Genomic DNA, 18212 nt, shown 5'->3' on the forward strand with positions numbered 1-18212 from the left:
CTTGCTGAGAATCCACTGATAGCCCTATGGAGGTTACTTTGTATGTGAAGAATTTGAATTTCCTCACTTCATGAACTTGGATGTCTAGATGTCTCCCTAGATGTGGGAAGTTCTCAGTCATTACTTCTTTAAGTTAGCTTTCTTCCCTTTTCTCCCTCTCTTCTCCTTCTAAAGCTCCAATAATGTATATACTATTGTTCTTAGTATTCTGTTGTTCATATAAGCTTTCTTCCTTCTTTTTAATTTTTTTTTAATTGTTCTCCTCTAGCTGGTAATTTCAAATGACCTGTCTTCTAATTCATAGATTCTTTCCTCTGCTTCATCCAGTGGTCTATTGAAGCTTTCTTTTGCATTTTTTCATTATATTCACTGTATTCTGCAGAATTTCTATTCTTTTTTTATGATTTCTATCTCTGTTATACTTATCATTTTGTAAATGTATTGTTTTCACGATTTTATTGAATTGTCTACTTTCCAATAATTGCTTGCTGAGCTTTCTTAAAACAATTATTTTGAATTCTTTATCAGGCAAATTGCAGATCTCCATTTCTTTGGGAAATGGAAAATCATGTGTCCCTTTGGTGGTATAATGTTTCCTTGCTTTTTCATGCAGCTTAAAGTCTTACAATACTGTCTTTGCATTTAAAGAAACAATCACCTCCTCCTTTATACTGACTGGCTTAGGGATAAAAATACCTCGATGAGGAGTATTAGGGATTCTGAGGCATTTTCAGGCTTTTTATATGGATATACCTCACCCCACTTCTTGTTTCCTTGGAAAATCTTAAGATTATATGCCTTCTCTTGATCTTGCAAAGCCAAAGTGCTGACAGCTTGTTTGCTTGCTTTCCATAGAATGGTACTGTTTTGTGTGTTGTCTCCTAGTTCCACAGAGCAGGCAAGCTCTGTATGCATGTGTGTGCTCACTAACTATCTGCAGACGCTTCCACCGCCCCCAGTGGTTGGATGTGGGGAGAGTGAAGCAAGCAGAATTTTGGAGTGTCCATGGGCCAACTTGAGGCAAGAGGATCTTTAAGCAAGATGTTCCCAGCGGCTCATGAGCTGGCTTCCTCCCATGCAGTTAATAGGATCTGCATTCCTTTTATGTGTTCCATTCCAAACCCTGGCTGCTATCCTCCAAACCATTCCCTGTCCTACAGTCAAATAGCATGCCTCAATACTGTAGATGGGGTGAGAAAAAAATAGGTATCTTTAGCAGCTTCCCACCCAGCTTGGAAAGTGAAACTGTTTCTCTTACTTCTTCAGTCTATCCTGTCGTATAATTTTTTTGCTCTAACAGTATGCTGGAACTTTTCCACTGGACTTCTGGACCTCCACAAAGACACTCTTATCTATAAACAATTGTCTAAATTGATGAACTTTGGGAAGAAGATGGTAGAAAGCTCCTATTTCATCATTTTGATCCCTGCCTAACCCTGACTTTGCTTTCTTTTTTTGTAATAGTGATGTTACAATCACATCTTGTGTTAATTGATAAGGCTTGTTTCCCCAAAAGTGACAAAATGAAGCAAGTAGTTATGTAATTCAAAAAAGGAGGACAAATATTGTTGAGATGTAGACACTTTTGCTGTTCAATAAGGATTGAATGGCTTACCCAAAATTACAGATGTAATGTGAATGGGAATCCAGAATTCGAGTCTAGGCAGTTTGACTCTAGAACTGTGCTTTGTAGTATGATAGCCTTTGGTCACATGTAACTATTTAAATTAAATTATATAAAAATAGAAATTCCATTCCCTCGCTAGCTTCATTGAAAGTACTCAATAGCTACATGTGTCTAATGGCATATTGGACAGTAAAGTGAATATTTCCATTATTACAGAAAGTTCTATTGGATGGTATCACTATAGAACCAAAATTCTTGGCCTCTATACTGTACCACTTCACCTGTGCTTTTATATACCATTGTCTGATTATTAAAACAAATTATTCTCAAAGTTTTAATTATTCCTTCAATGCAGATGACCATTACAAGCATATCTCTAGCTTGGCAATTTTCCTTATTATCAATGCCACATTTCTATCTGTATTCCAGATATGTTCACTTGGACACTCTGATACCATTCCAGATATATATATCTTTTAAGATTTTATTTATTTATTCATGAGAGACACAGAGAGAGAGAGGCAGAGACACAGGCAGAGGGAGAAGCAGGCTCCATGCAGGAAGCCCGACGTGGGACTCCATCCTGGGTCTCCAGGATCACACCCTTGGCTGAAGGCGGCGCTAAACGGCTGAGCCACCTGGGCTGCCCTCCAGACATATTTTTAAATTGAATACCACCTTTTTCTTAAAACCAGCTCCCTCTCCCGACTTCCCCCAAGTCCATTTTTGTTACTCTTTTATTTCCAGATAGTGAAGGTAGTCGCAAAACTTTTATTTTTTGTCCCTTCTTCTTGTTCTCTGAATCTATATCTTATAATCCTTCCCTTAAAAATGTCTCTCAAGGTGCACTTGGGTGGCTTACTCGGATAAGTGTTTGACTCTTGGTTTGGTCTCAGGTCATGATCTCAGAGATGTGAGATCAAGGCCCACATTGGGCTCTGCACTGGGCATGAAACCGGCTTAAAAGTCTCTCCCTCAGGGATCCCTGGGTGGTTCAGCGGTTTGGCACCTGCCTTTAGCCCAGGGCGCGATCCTGGAGTCCCAGGATCGAGTCCCGCATCGGGCTCCCGGCATGGAGCCTGCTTCTCCCTCTGCCTGTGTCTCTGCCTCTCTCTCACTTTCTGTGTCTATCTTAAATAAATAAAAAATAAATAAATAAATAAATAAATAAATAAATAAATAAATAAATAAATAAATCTTAAAAAAAAAAGTCTCTCCCTCTCTCTTTGCCCCTCTCCCCCACTCACATGCTTTGTCTCTCTAAAATTTTAAAGAAAAAATATCTCTCAAATCTGACTTTTCTCCTGCTATGAGGCTGGACTATAATGGGTATAGTTGAATCTTGTTTTCCCCATGTTCTTCCAGTCTACCCATGATATCAGGTTAATACCAAATACCAGAGGCTTATCACTCTAATTATCAGAAAATTACAATATTTGCCCTTAAAAATTGGTTGAATGCTTTCTACAATCTTATCTACCTTATCTGGTTCTCCATTTCTGCAGGAACTATTCATTCTAACCAGACTGGTCTCATTCCTCCATTGTGATATAATTCGCCGTTGCATTCCCAAAATTATGTTCTTGTTCCTCCTCCACACATCTTCACTTATTCAAATCTTAACCATCCTCTAAGGACTAACCTCAGGGACCCCTCATCTGTGGAATGAAACCATTTTAGGTCATAATGTTCTTTTCAGTTGCTAGAGTAGTCACACTATACTAGTCCTCACATAACTTCCTGTCTTGCTAAATTTATCCTATTGGGTTTATCTGTGTATTTATGCATCTGTGTAAGGGTATGTGTGTGTATGTGTGTGTGTGTGTGTGTGTGTGTGTGTGTGTGTGTATGGAAAGAGAATGAGAGAGAACAGAGATATTGATTTTAAGGAATTGGCTTACATGAGTATAGTAGATGCCAAGTCTGAAATCCTCAGGACGAGCTAGAAGAATGGAAATTCTGGCAAGAAGCTACTGTCTTGTGTCTGAAGGCACTCTGGAGCCAGAATTCTTTCCTCTTGAGACCTCAGCCTTTTCTCTTAAGGCTTTTCACTGATTGGATGAGGCTTACCTACGTTATGGAGAGTAATCTGCTTTACTCAGAATCTACTGATTTAAGTGTTAATTACATCTAAAAAATAATACCTTCACAACAACATTAAATGGGTATTTAATCACTACTGGATGTCATTGACTAGCCAAAATGATAGGTAAAATTAACCATCACTTTGAGTGGATATATTTTTAGAGCTCTTATATGTAATTCCTAATTCTATAATCCAACTACACATGTGGATAGGAGAAGGGAAAAGCATTAGAGGAATGCAGTAAGTCAAAGTGTATTACAGGATATGAAAACAACTGGAACTTGTGAAGAGTATAAAACACTCCTCCCTTTCAGAAAGAATAGCTTTATGGAGAAAATGGAAACAAAAAATTTTGTGAAATTAGCCCATACATAACAATAATATTCCTACTACTAGTTTGTTCCTTTTGGAGCTTGTATAAAATTCAGATCTTATTTTATCTAATCAATCAGTCTTTCTATTGCTTTCTATCAATCAGTCTCTTTTAGCTATGCATCAGATTATTCTTACCCAACACTCTTACTTGTCACTCAGAAAATTTCTTCCCACAGTGATATTTTGTCATGACTTTCCATTTTGCCATATGAAATTAGTTTTTTTTTTTTTTTAAACAAGAGCCCTGGGGCACCTGGCTGCCACAGTCAGTTGAGCATCTGACTCTTGATCTCAGTTCAAGCCCCAAACTGGGCATGGTGTCTTCTACTTAAAAAAAAAAAAAAAAAAAAAAGGCAAGAACACTTGTAAATCAAATATTTCTTTCTAATTTTCTATTTCTTTGTATCCTTTCTATTACATGCCATGATAACTTCTACATAGTTATTAATAACTAAGGATTGGCTGACAGGGTCTGCTTTGGCTAAATAAGATGTTCTGAGTTCTATTCCCACATTACCTACTGGTTTTTGGATATTATTACCTGATTATCTCACCAGTATCTCACACTTGACATGTTTCAAACTAATCTTTAACTTCCTTTTGAAACATTGTATAATATGGAGGAACAAAAGAGCAGCTGTCATGGCCAACTTCTCTCTTTCCATATAATGATGACCTCATCACTATCCTGTGATTTTCCTTCATCTTGTGTCTCTTTGCCTCAATGCACTTTTTATTTCTACCACATAAATCATACTCCCTCTGCCTGAGATACTCTTCTTAATTTCTGTATGGTAACATCTTGTAATTCACTTTCAGTGTTACCTTCTATAAGAGGTAGAAGAATTTCTCTGACTAGACAATTTAACTACCACATTACTCTTTATAATACTGTCCTATTTTAATTCTATGCCTAAAACTTAACATTATCTCCTTTTTTTTAGTGCACTCCATGAGATTCTGATACCAGAAGTCCTTTGTTCACACTTTAAAACCATGCTGTAGACAGTAGATAAGAACAATATATTGCCATTACACTGTATTTTGAACTTTATTTTTATATTCTTAGTTTTAACAACAACAACAAAAAACTTCCTCTAGAGAATTAGTGCCTTCTATTTGCCAAGACTTTGCATGAAATACTGTAGAATTGTGCTTCTCAAAATTTGATGTGCATACAAAACACTAAGAATCTCATTAAAAAGTAGATTCTATTCAGTAGTTTTAGAGCAGAACCCAAAATTCTGCATTTCTGGAATGGATTTTAAAAAGCATGATTCAGGGACGCCTGGGTGCTCAGCAGTTGAGCGTCTGCCTTCAGCCCAGAGCGTGATCCTGAGGTCCCGAGATCAAGTCCCACATCGGGCTCCTTGCATGGAGCCTGCTTCTCTCTCTGCCTGTGTCTCTGCCTCTCTCTCTCTCTCTCTCTGTCTCTCATGAATAAATAAATAAAATCTTTAAAATAAATAAGTAAAAATTGAAATAAAAAGCATGATTCAGTACAACCACTCTGGAAAACAATATGGAGGTTTCCCAAAATATTAAAAATAGAACTACCATATGATCCATCAATTACATTTCTGGGCATATATCTGAAAGAAACCAAATCACTGTTTTGGAGACATATCTGCACCCTCATATTCATTACAGTATTATTTACAATAGCCAAGACATGGAAACAACCTCCAAGGGTCCATCAACAGATGAATGAATAAAGAAAATGTGGCATGTACACAGACACACATACACACACATAATGGAATATTATTCCCATAAGAAAGGAGATCCTACCATTTGTGATGAGTCTTGAGATCACTATGATAGGTGAAATAAGTCAGAGAAAGACAAGTGTCATATGATCTCTCTTATATGTGGAATTTTTAAAAAATGCTTTTCTACAAACTAATAATGATCAGGAAAGGAAATTAAGGAAACTATCCCATTACAATAGCATCATGAGAAATAAAATACTTAGGAATAAATTTAGTCAAAGAGATGAAAGATATGTACACTGAACACTACAAAACATTGATGAAAGAAGACACAAGTGGAAAGGCATCCTATGTTCATGGACTAGAAGACTTAATATTGTTAAGATGACAGTATTACAGAAAATGATCTACAGATTCCATGCAATCCTTATCAAAATCCCAATATTTTTTTCATAAATAGGAAAACCCATCCTAACATTCCTATGAAGTTTAAATAGCAAATAACAAAACAATCTTGAAAAAGATAGCAAATAGCAAAAGTAAAAAATAGCAAAATAATAGCAAAGACAATCTTGAAAATAGTAAAAACAATCTTGAAAAAGAAGAACAAATTTGGAACATTCACACTTTCAGTTTCAAAACATTACAAAGCTATAGTAATCAAAACAGTTAATACTAGCATAAAGACATATAGGTCAATTGAATAGAATAGAGAGCCCAGAAATTAAACCCTCACATATATGATAAAATGATATTCAACAAGGATGTCAAGACCACTCATCGGGGAAAAGACAGTGTTTCCAACAAACGAAACTGGCAAAAAGAACAAAAATATAGTGTTTTCAAAATAAAACTGGTGCTGGCAAAACTGACTACATATAAAAGAATGAAGTCAGACCCTTCATTTTACATCATATGGAAATATTAATTCAAATGGATTAAAGATCTAAATGTAAGTGCTAAAACTATCAAGCTTTTAGAAGAAAACATGGGGGAAAACTTTATGACATTGGACTTGACAATCATTTCTTACTATGACACCAAAATCCCTAGCAACAACAACAAAAAAATAGATTAATTTGACTTCACTAAAATAAAAAACTTCAGGCATCAAAGGATACAATCACAAGACTAAAAAAGACCACCCACAGAAGAGAGTATTTGCATATCCTATATCTGATAAAGATTTAATATCCAGAATACATAAAGAACTACAACTTCACTATTTCACTTGACATATTATTAATGGTCAACTGACTTAAATAGACATTTCTGCAAAGAAGACATAAAAATGGACAATGAATAAAAAAATGCTCAATTTCAGTAGTCATTAGGAAAATACAAATCAAAACCATGATGAGAGCCTCTTCATACCTATCAGAATTACTATTATCAATAAACCAGAAAATAAAAGTATTGGTAAGGATATGGAAAAATTGGAACTCTTGTACATTGCTGATGGGAATGTAAAATGGTATAGCCACTATCACAAACAATATGGTAGTTACTGGAAAAGGTAAACATAGAATTGCTCTATGATCCACAATTTCCACTCAGTTCCAAAAGAATTGAAAGAAGTACTCTGATACTTGTATACCAATGTTCATAGTAGCACTATTCACAGTCACCAAGATGTAGAAACAGTCCAAATTGTCCACCAACAGATGAATGGATAAACAAAATGTGGTATGTATAAATGATAAAATATTATTAGCCTGAAAAAGGAATGAAACTTTGATACATGCAGTATCATGGATGAACCTTGAAAACATGCTGAGTGAAAAGAAGCCTGGCACAAAAGGACAAATATTGTACCATTATACTTATCTAAGATACCTAGAATAGACCAGTTCATAGAGATGGAAGTAGAATGGTAGTCACTAGGGATGGGGAGAGGAAGGAATGGGAAGCTATTGTTTAATGGGTACAGAGTTTCAATTTGGCGTAATGAAAAAGTTTTATACTGGCGCTGCTTACACTAAGTTGTGTATGCACTTAATGGCACTGAATGGTAACTTAAACATGGTTAAAATGTTAAATTTTATTTTTTGTATATTCTGCCACAATTAAAAAAAAATAATTCTGCACGTCTAGTAATGTCCCAGCTGTTGCTGATTCTGCCTGTCTTGGGACCACACTGAGTAGCAAGGCTGTAGTACAGAGAAAAAGAGTGGGGGTGGGGGGATTTGTGAGTTTCTCAGGAGAAGCGACCATAATCTTTCTATTTTTATAAACTAGCAGCTGATACTAATACAAGCTCAATACTTTTTCAGAGAACTTATGAAGTAATAGATAAATATAATCAATTAGGGTAACTAAGAATTGTAATACAAGACAGAATGTGTCAGTGAACATTATATACATATGAGAGAAGCCCAAAAGAAAATCAGAGACACTACAGGTCTTAAAAGTGCATGTTTTTGGTTCAGTAAGGTTTTTTTGTTCACTTTGTTTCCCATGTGCAGTATGGCATGAAGAACAGAGTGTGATTTACCTGGAAATTCACCACTGTTATTATCTGATGTTACAGCATGGTCAGAAATTAAGCTTGGTAAAGCACAGCATGAAAGTACAGTTAGTTATTTGTTGAGGAGAGAAACCACACATTATTTTGGTGTAAATGAGCATATCATTCAGTGACTGAGGTAAGCCATAATTGTTTTGATTTCTTTTGTTGAATTTCTGAGTTTCATTTATATAATTGTTAATTTCTTTCTATCTTAATACTTTCCTTACACATATGTCAAATAACTAGAGATAATGTAAAGTTAGTATGGCAATTGTAGAGTTTTTTTTTAACTAAACATATGACCATTGATTTCTGAAATAAAAATAATATGCCAGTGTATTTGTATCATGCTTTATTTCTCAGCCACTAAAAACTAACCCATTGAGACTAGTTCCTTCATCGAGAAGCTTACTCTTTAAAAATGTACTGTTTTTTTCTGGATGCTTGGGTAGTATTTCATTAATCAGTAATTCTACTCTAGAGTTCAAACGCATATTATTTATAATCATCTCAATATAGGTAATAGGTTATATTGCCTAACAAGTGAGATTGACTCAAAATATCTTTACATTTGCAATGATATAAACATTTATATACATAAATGCAATCTTACAACAGACTAAAATTCTAAAGTGTCATCCAAAGGGAGAATACATTATTCTTAATATAATTTTAATGATGAATGAGGTTTTTTAAAGGTTTTGTTTATCTATTTATGAGAGAAGAGAAAGGCAGAGACATAGGCAAAGGGAGAAGCAGGCTCCCTGCAAGGAGAGCCCAATGTGGGACTCGATCCCGGATCCCAAGATCATGCCCTGAGCCAAAGGCAGATGTTCAACAGCTGAGCCACCCAGGCGTCCCTAATTTTAATGATGAGTGAGTTTCAAAATATTCTAATTTTTTGACAACTATTTATACATGATAGAAGCTCTAGTTTGCTTATATTTGATGAATTAGAAAGCCCTACTCCCTCACACCACTGGCTACAGAAATTGTTGCATCAACTGTTTATAGAAAAAACTAAGCATGACATAGTTTAAAAGTTTCATTAATTACAATCAAATCAGTGGCAAAATAGGAATAAAATCCAGTGTCCTGAATAAAGATGCATCATCTGTAGAATCTGGGTTTCCTTTTATTTCATTTCTAGAATTTTTATTAGCTCCAAATCTAAGCCCAGAATGAAGCAACAAAATCATAAAATCAATAATATCTTAAAAAATGAGCTTCCTAACCAGAAACTTCAGTTAAAGTGCAGAGTGGTGAGGCAGGGTGAAACTCAGTAGCACACTTTTTCTAAAGGAATATAAAGAATGCTTTATTTATATCAACTACATGATGACATTTTACACAGTCATGATATATTTCTTAATATTTCAGAAGAATTGAATTGTAAATAAGATGGCAAATTCTGAAAGAGCTGAAGAGATGCAAGAAAATTATCAGAGAAATAGGTAAGCTTTGCCTAAGTTCCACAAAAAATGTCCTGCAACTTCAAATGTACTTTATCCTTTTCAATACTATAGCAAAAATGTTTAATTTTTTTTCTAAAAATAGCAGTGCTATTTGCTTTTTTCTGGACCTCAACTTAATCAATGTTACAGTTGGCTTAACTGGGACTTTAGGAAGTGTAAATAACTATGAGATTTATTGATTTAGTACTTTTATTTCATCAGTTCTCTCTTTTGAATTTATGTTACCAGTGTAAGAAAAAAAATACCTCAATATTTTCAATTCAATTCTCTATGGAACCTTCATCCCATGTGGCACAGTTAATGAAAGAAAGTACTGGATTCAGATTATTTTTTCACTACATGGACGTCTGTGTGTGCATGTTATAAAAATTTCCTATACCTATAATTCACTAACTTATAGATTTAAAATTGAAATGGCTTAAAGTCTATTTTAGTTTCACTTTTACCATAATAATTGTGTTACATTCAGATAGATAGTCTGTAAAATTCAAGAGGACCCCTTTTGGTAGCCTGTTTCATTAATATAGGGCTGCAAATAGCCAGAAAGGGAGCTCCCACTATATCTTCCATGTACACTTCTCCACTCTCAACTCTGATAGGAAAGAGTCTTTCGAAAGACTACCTGAACCCTCCTTCAGAGCTTTTTCATGAAGGTCAATGGGAGACAAAAATGTTTCCCTGAAACAAAATTTATCAAAAGATTACTGAGTCTTACTCTTTAAAGTCAGTGTTTAGGGGATACATGGCTGGCACAGCAGGAGGAGTATGTGTTTCTTGATCTCAGGGGTTGTGAGTTCAAGTGCCCATCAGGTAGAGATTACATAAATAATAAAATTTAAAAATCTTAAAATCAGCATCTGGAATAATGGAAGGGCTTCACATTCTTAGAGCACTTGTTGTCATCTATGAAACATCTCAGAGCAGATTGGCCCAGTACTTAATTATTAACCTCAGAGGGAATAAAATTAAGTGACTTGTCATTTATCAAAGCTGATAGAACAATATGTTATAAAGCTGGAAGAGAAGACTCAGAAGTTCATCCTTCTGTGTGTCTTTTTTAGAAAACGTAATCTGATGCCCTTCAGTCTTCCACTCTTGTTTAAGGATCTTTTGTGTGTGTGCTGTTGGTGAGAATGCACAGTGGTGCAGGCACTGTGGAAAAGAGTATGGAGGCTCCTTAAAAAGTTAAAAATAGAGCTACCCTATGGCCCAGCAATTGCACTACTAGGTATTCATACAAAGTATACGAAAGTGCTGATTCAAAGAGGCATGTGCACCCCTGTATTTATAGCAGTAATATCCAGAATAGCCAAACTATGGAAACAGCTCAGATGTCCATAGGTGGTATACTTAGACAATGGAATATTACTCAGCCATCAAAAAGAATGAAATCCTGCCATTTGCAACAACATGGATGGAACTAGAGGGTATTATGCCAAATGAAATAAGACTGTCAGAGAACAATAAAATACCATATGATTTTACTCATATGTGGAATTTAAGAAACAACATAGATGAACATAGGGGAAGGGAAGGGAAGGAAAAATAAAATAAGACAAAAAAGAGGGAGGCAAACCATAGAGACTTAACTATAGGGAAGACACAGGGTTGCTGGAGGAGGGGTGGGGTGGGGTACCTGGGTGATGAGCATTAAGGAGGGCATGTGATATAATGACTGCTGAATGTTATATACAACTGATGAATCACTAAATTCTTCCCCTGAAGCTAATGATACACTATATGTTAACTAAATTGAATTTAAATTAAAAAATTTTTAATGTACACCATAGGATATAGAGGTAACAAAATACAAAATAAGAAGGTAAAGAATCTATGTGTATGTGTATTTCATTGACAAATTTCCCTGAAACCAATGAATACAATTTACAGTTTTCATCTGGACTTTCTTTGTTTTAAGATTTATTTATTTATTCTTGAGAAACACAGAGAGAGAGAGGCAGAGACATAGGCAGAGGGAGAAGCAGCCTCCCCACAGGGAGCCCAATGTGGGACTGGATCCTGGATCCCGGGATCACGCACTGAGCCAAAGGCAGATGCTCAACCGCTGAACCACCCAGGCATCCCTCATCTGGACTTTCTTGAAATATGAGCCAGTTGCTCTTGTGCAGTTTGTTGCAGAAGCTTAAAAACTCTTATCCAGGGGCACCTGGGTGGCTCAGTTGGTTGAGTGTCTGCCTTCAGTTCAGGTCATGATCTCAGGGTCCTGGGATCAAGCAGCCCCGCATCAGACTCACTACTCAGCAAGGAGTCTGCTTCTCCCCCTTCCTCTGCCCCTCCCCCTGCTCATTCTCTCTCTTTCTCTCTCTCTCTGTCTGTCTCTCTCTCAAATAAATAAATAAAATCTTAAAAAAAAACACTCTAATCCACCACCTTATACCCATTAAGATAGATGCTATTAAAATAAAATAGAAAATACCAACTGTTGACGAGGATGTAGAGAAACCATGTGCATGGTTGATAGGAATGTGAAATGATGCTATGGAAAACAATATGATGGTTTCTCAAAAAAATAAAAATGGAATTATCATGTGATCCAGCAATTCTAATCTTGGTTATATACCCAAAATAATTGAAAGCAGGGACTTGAAAATATATTTGTACTCCTGTATTCATAGCAGCATTATTCACAGTAGCCAAAAACTGGCAGCACTCTGAAGTGTTCATTGACTGATGAATGGTTGGATAAATAAACAAAATGCAGTACATACATACAATGGAATAATAATCAGCTTTAAAAAGGAGAAAACTTCTGACATGCCCTGCAACATAGCCAAACATTGAAGATACTATGCTAAGTGAAATAAACCCAACAGAAAAGAACAAAATACTATATGGCTCCACTTACAAAATACTATATGGTTCCACTTACAAGAACAAAATACTATATGGTTCCACCTAAAGTAGTCAGATTCACAGAAATAGAAAATAGAAGGATAGTTGCCAGAAGATGGAGGCAAGAGAGAAAAGGGATTACAGTTTAATTGGTACAGAGCCAGTTTTCCAAGATGAAGAGTTCTGTGGATGGATGGTGGTGATGGTAGCACAATATGAATGTACTTAATATTAAGGAACTGCACACTTAAAATTAATTAAGATGGTGTATGTATTTTACTACAATTTAAAGAACTCTACTCCAAAGGTATGCCTTCAGTTGTTACCCTAACTAATGTAGAGATAGCCAGTGACAACTTAACTTTCCCAGTGATTATAATAAAAATCTTTGTACCGTGTATCATTAAATGTGTTTTTTTTTAAGATTTTATTTATTCATAGAGACAGAGACACAGGCAGAGGGAGAAGCAGGCACCATACGTGGGACTCGATCCCCGGTCTCCAGAATCACGCCCTTGGCTGCAGGCGGTGCTAAACCGCTGCGCCACCAGGGCTGCCCTCATTAAATGTGTTTTGAAAGTTTCAGTGTTGATACAAATTTGCTATCAAGAGTCAAATTTGAGGGATCCTTGGGTGGCGCAGCAGTTTGGCGCCTGTCTTTGGCCCAGGGCGCGATCCTGGAGACCCGGGATCGAATCCCACATCGGGCTTCCGGTGCATGGAGCCTGCTTCTCCCTCTGCCTGTGTCTCTGCCTCTCTCTCTTTCTCTCTCTGTGACTATCATAAATAAATAAAAATTAAAAAAAAAAAAGGAGTCAAATTTGAGGGGGATCCCTGGGGGATTCCTGGGTGACTCGGCGGTTTAGCGCCTGCCTTTGGCCCAGGGCGCGATCCTGGTAGTCCCGGGATCGAGTCCCACGTCGGGCTCCCGGCATGGAGCCTGCTTGTCCTTCCTCCGGTGTTTCTGACCCTCTCTCTCTCTATGTCTATCATAAATAAATAAATCTTAAAAAAAAAAAAAAAGAAAGAAAAAAAGAGTGAAATTTGATACTTCAGAACAATTTCAATTGGAAAATTTTGCAAATTATATTCACATTGTAAACCTTTCCATCTGGAAATTTTGTTTTCCAGAAAACCACAAGAACTACCCAAAGTAAGAAAACAAGCTGTTGGACCTATTGAAATAGTAAGTGAAATCACCTAGCAAGTATGTATATCTGAAAATTTTAGGGAACTATCTGTAGTGCATAAAATGATTGATTACATCTGTTGGAGGGTAAAAGAGAATTTAAAAAATAATTAATCAAAATATTGTCTCCAATAGGAAAAAAAATATAATTAACCCAATATTTCCATAATAGGGATAAGAAAATAAACACAATATTTATACAATATACAATATTGCAAAATTGATCCCAATTTTTCAAAACAAAAAACAAAAAAAATGAATGTGTATATGTGCAATGCATAAATGTTACAGAGGCTATTTCTGAGTGGTGGGGAATTAAATTGTGAGTGATTTTTGCTACTTTATGTTTATGTTTCAGTATTTTCTAATGAAAAGGCATGGTTATAAGTTGCTTGTTATGTTTAAACTATGAATTCTTTTGAAATAAAAAATAATTATCTAAATATTTTGTCAAACTTATACATAAAAAAGTATGTGAGCACATTTCTTTAGGATTATGTTCAAGGAAGATTTTCAGGAATATGTTCCCAAAACAACTCCTCTACCTACTCTAATCTCTGTGTCATTCTGGCTGTCAGTGTCATTACTAATTCACATAAAACAGTACCTACTTTTTCAGAAGTCAAATTCTAAAAACCCTGGGATGTTGCAGAATATGATAAACTTTATCAAGAAAATAACACACTATTCTGGAGGAAGGTGGAGGAGCAGATACCCTCATATCATCTGAAGTACCACCATAATACTGTAGCAGTTACTCCATAAATATTTATAGATATTTATTATCTATCATATGAATAAATGAAAAAATGTTCAATTTTTTCAGCCACCACTCATAAAATATGTAAAAGTTCTTCTTGCTATTATATAAATCTAATTTCATTTTAATATCATTAAATTTTATCTTGACTTCTCAGTAAGATAAATAATCCATATTTTCAAGTTTTGTTCATGGTTTTTTTTTGAAATAGCATTGTTGGAATCTTGCATAAAATAGAATACAAAGTATTCAATATTTGGCTTTCAGTTATTTCTTTCTTATTCTAAATAGCATTGTAAATTACTATACATCCTTATTTAAAGAATAGATGTTGTCCTAAATAGAAAAAAATCCAAGGAATTTAAAATAAGAATGAAAAATATAATTTATTACACTTGATGAACTAATTTTTACTGCATGGTTACTGTTCACTGCACTTAGTTGTATCATTGCTATGATGTTGATAAGCCTAAGGAATTGAGAGTTCGAAGTTCACCTGTCTATAAACCAAGATACTGTCTTGCAGTGTTTCAACATATATTACCTTAATTCAGAATCAACCAAATGGAAGGAAGTTTCTGACTCCTACCCACATCTGGTCTGACCTGTATGATAGTTATTATTACAGATGTATAATTTACACTTATTTTGCTGCTTTATATTTTTCAACACTTCTTCAAAATACATTGTAAATCCTTAAGCTCAGAGATTTTTTTTACTTTGTTTACAAATACTTTTCCATGATTTTATACATTTATTTAGTCTTTTAATTTATAAAATAGCATTTACTTGATGGCAAAAACTATAGGTTCATTTTGTTTTTGTTTTTTATAGCTATAATGCTACTATGTTTTGTTTTCCTAAGTTCCGCTTTGCAAATGGACTGGACATCACACTAATGATCCTGGGATTACTGGCATCACTAGTAAATGGAGCCTGTCTTCCTGTAATGTCACTGATTTTAGGAAAAATGAGTGATAACCTTATTAGTGGATGTCTAGTCAAAACCAATACAAGTGAGTACAACATGTATTTTCCTGTATTTCTGGGGACCCAAAAGCTTCAAATAAAATATCTCATAATACAGATTTTTGTATTGTCAAACAGTATCTACAAAATATGTATGTAAGTCATTTATTCTTTTATATTACCAGGGACTAAAGAACCAAAATTTGTATTAACACGTGTCAAAGAAACAGAATCAATAAGATGTGAATGTATGTGTATATATATATATATATAGGGAGAGAGAGACAGAGAGAAGGAAATTTATTTTAAGGAATTGATTCATGCCATTGTGGAAGCTGACATGTTCAAAAATCAGTAAGCTGGAGACCCAGGAGCTAACCACTCATGGTATATAAAAATCATCTGAGACTTAGTGTACCTCAACTTTTCTCTCTAGGAAATTAAAAAATTTTCTATCAGAAGTGGTGATCATACACCATGATTTAACCAAAGGCTTGGGCTATTCCAGGGCACTTATCTATAATACACCCTTTAAAAAGGAGAAATCAAAAATGACAAAATCTCTCTGCTGCTTAGGGTTTCATTAATAGCATATAGACATGCATGGCATTGTAGAACACAATGCAGCAAGGAAGCCAAAATGAACTTGCAGAAAATGATGGTATTAGAGACAAAAACCCTGAATAAAGATAGGAGGGAAATCTAACAATCATGTGTGGGGAAGAAAGGGGGGGGGTTGTAGTTCCCATAACTGTAGATGTCCTTCATGTATCATTACCTTTGTATTAACCTATTTCAGGGTCATATCCTTGAAGTAACATTCTTTAGATGTAAGTCCAGCAATTCTATGCACAGACATGCTGAGTATCTATAGTCTTTTTTTAATCTGATAGATATTATAAATATTAGTAATTCCCTGATTCTGTCGTTTTCCCCAAAATTACAAAGTAGAAAGCATCCTTATAGCTATTTATTTTAGCTGAGTGTGTCATTAAAGTGTGTCATTAAAACCTGTACTATCTTCATATGGTCCACTCTCACCAGTTATTCAACATAGTACTGGAAGTCCTAGCCTCAGCAATCAGAAAAAAAAATAAAAATAAAATCAAACTTTAGTCTTCACAGACTACATGATACTCTTTGTAGAAAACCTGAAAGACTCCACCAAAAAATTTCTAGAACTCATAAGGAATTCAGGAAAGTCACAGACTATAAAATCAATGCACAGAAATCTGTTGCATTTCTATACACTAACAATGAAGTAGCAGAAAAAAGAAATTATGGAATCAATCCAATTTACAATTGTACCAAAAACCATAAGATATTAGGAATAAACCTAACCAAAGAGGTAAAAGATCTAAACTCTGAAAACTATAGAACACTTATGAAAGAAATTGAGGAAGACACAAAGAATTGGAAAAATATTCCATTCTCATGGATTGGAATAACAAATATTATTAAAATGTCTATGCTACCCAAATTTATCCACACATTCAATTCAATCTCTATCGAAATACCACCAGCATTTTTCACAGAGCTGGAACAAACAATCCTAAAACTTGCATGGAACTAGAAAAGACCTCAAATAGCCAAAGTAATGTTAAAAAGAAAACCAAAGCTGGAGGCATCACAATTCCAGACTTTAAGCTCTATTACAAAACTGTAATCATCAAGGCAGTATGGTACCGGCACAGAAACAGACACATTGATCAATGGAACACAATGGAGAACCCAGAAATGGACCCTGAACTCTATGATTAACTAGTCTTCAACAAAGCAGGAAAGAATACCCAATGGAAGAAAGATAGATAGTCTCTTCAACAATGGTGTTGCGAAAATTGGACAGCCACATGCAGAAGAATGAAACTGGACCACTTTCTAATACCATACACAAAAATAAACTCAAAATAGATGAAAGACCTAAACGTGAGACAGGAGTCCATCAAAATCCTAGAGGAGAATACAGGCAGCAACCTCTTTGACTTTGGCCACAGCAACTTCTTGCTAGACACATCTTCAGAGGCAATGGAAACAAAAGCAAAAATGAACTTTTGGGACTTCATCACAATAAAAAGCTTTTGTATGGCAAAGGAAACAATCAACAAAACTAAACGGCAACCTACAGAATGGACGAAGATACTCATAAATGACATATCAGATAAGGGGCTAGTATCCAAAATCTGTAAAGAACTTACCAAACTTAACACCCTCCCCCCAAAAAAAGAAAATGCAGTCAGGATATAGGCAGAAGACATGAACAGACATTTCTCCAAAGAAATGTTGGACATACAAATGGCCAACAGATACATGAAAAGATCCTCAATATCACTCAGCATCAGGGAAATACAAATCAAAACCGCAGTGAGATACCAACACACACTAGTCAGAATGGCTAAAATGAACAACTCAGGAAATATCAGATGTTGGTGAGGATGGGGAGAAAAGCGGAACACTCTTAAAACTACTGGTGGGAATGCAAACTAGTGCAGGCACTGTGAAAAAGAGTATGGAGGTTCCTCAAAATGTTAAAAATAGAGCTATCCTATGGCCCAGCAATTGCACTACTAGGTATTCATACAAAGGATACAAAAGTGCTGATTCGAAGGGGTGCATGTACTCCAGTGTTTATAGCAATAATGTCCACAATAGCCAACGGA

General features: G+C 35.3%; 1 protein-coding gene and 1 long non-coding RNA gene across 4 annotated transcripts in view; one reads left to right on the forward strand and one right to left on the reverse strand.

Annotated features, from left to right (window-relative positions):
• LOC111098792 overlaps positions 1–3662 on the reverse strand; it is a 63984-nt gene extending 60322 nt beyond the window's left edge. The window contains exon 1 of the long non-coding RNA XR_005369525.1: positions 3529–3662. This is a non-coding gene — a long non-coding RNA (uncharacterized LOC111098792). The remainder of the gene's footprint in view (positions 1–3528) is intronic.
• The window catches only part of ABCB5 (ATP binding cassette subfamily B member 5), a 186681-nt gene that overhangs the window by 27667 nt on the left and 140802 nt on the right, over positions 1–18212 (forward strand). For all 3 annotated transcript variants that reach the window (XR_005369524.1, XM_038557070.1, XM_038557071.1), the window contains exons 3-6: positions 8266–8445; positions 9690–9763; positions 13769–13823; positions 15452–15602. Coding sequence is in view for 2 of the 3 variants with exons in the window: in XM_038557070.1 (XP_038412998.1) it covers positions 9711–9763; positions 13769–13823; positions 15452–15602 (259 nt within the window). In the remaining variant the exon portion in view is untranslated. The remainder of the gene's footprint in view (positions 1–8265; positions 8446–9689; positions 9764–13768; positions 13824–15451; positions 15603–18212) is intronic.

The sequence above is a fragment of the Canis lupus genome, chromosome 14 (assembly GCF_011100685.1).
Source record: "Canis lupus familiaris isolate Mischka breed German Shepherd chromosome 14, alternate assembly UU_Cfam_GSD_1.0, whole genome shotgun sequence".
In the NCBI taxonomy this organism is placed as follows: Eukaryota; Metazoa; Chordata; class Mammalia; order Carnivora; family Canidae; genus Canis; species Canis lupus.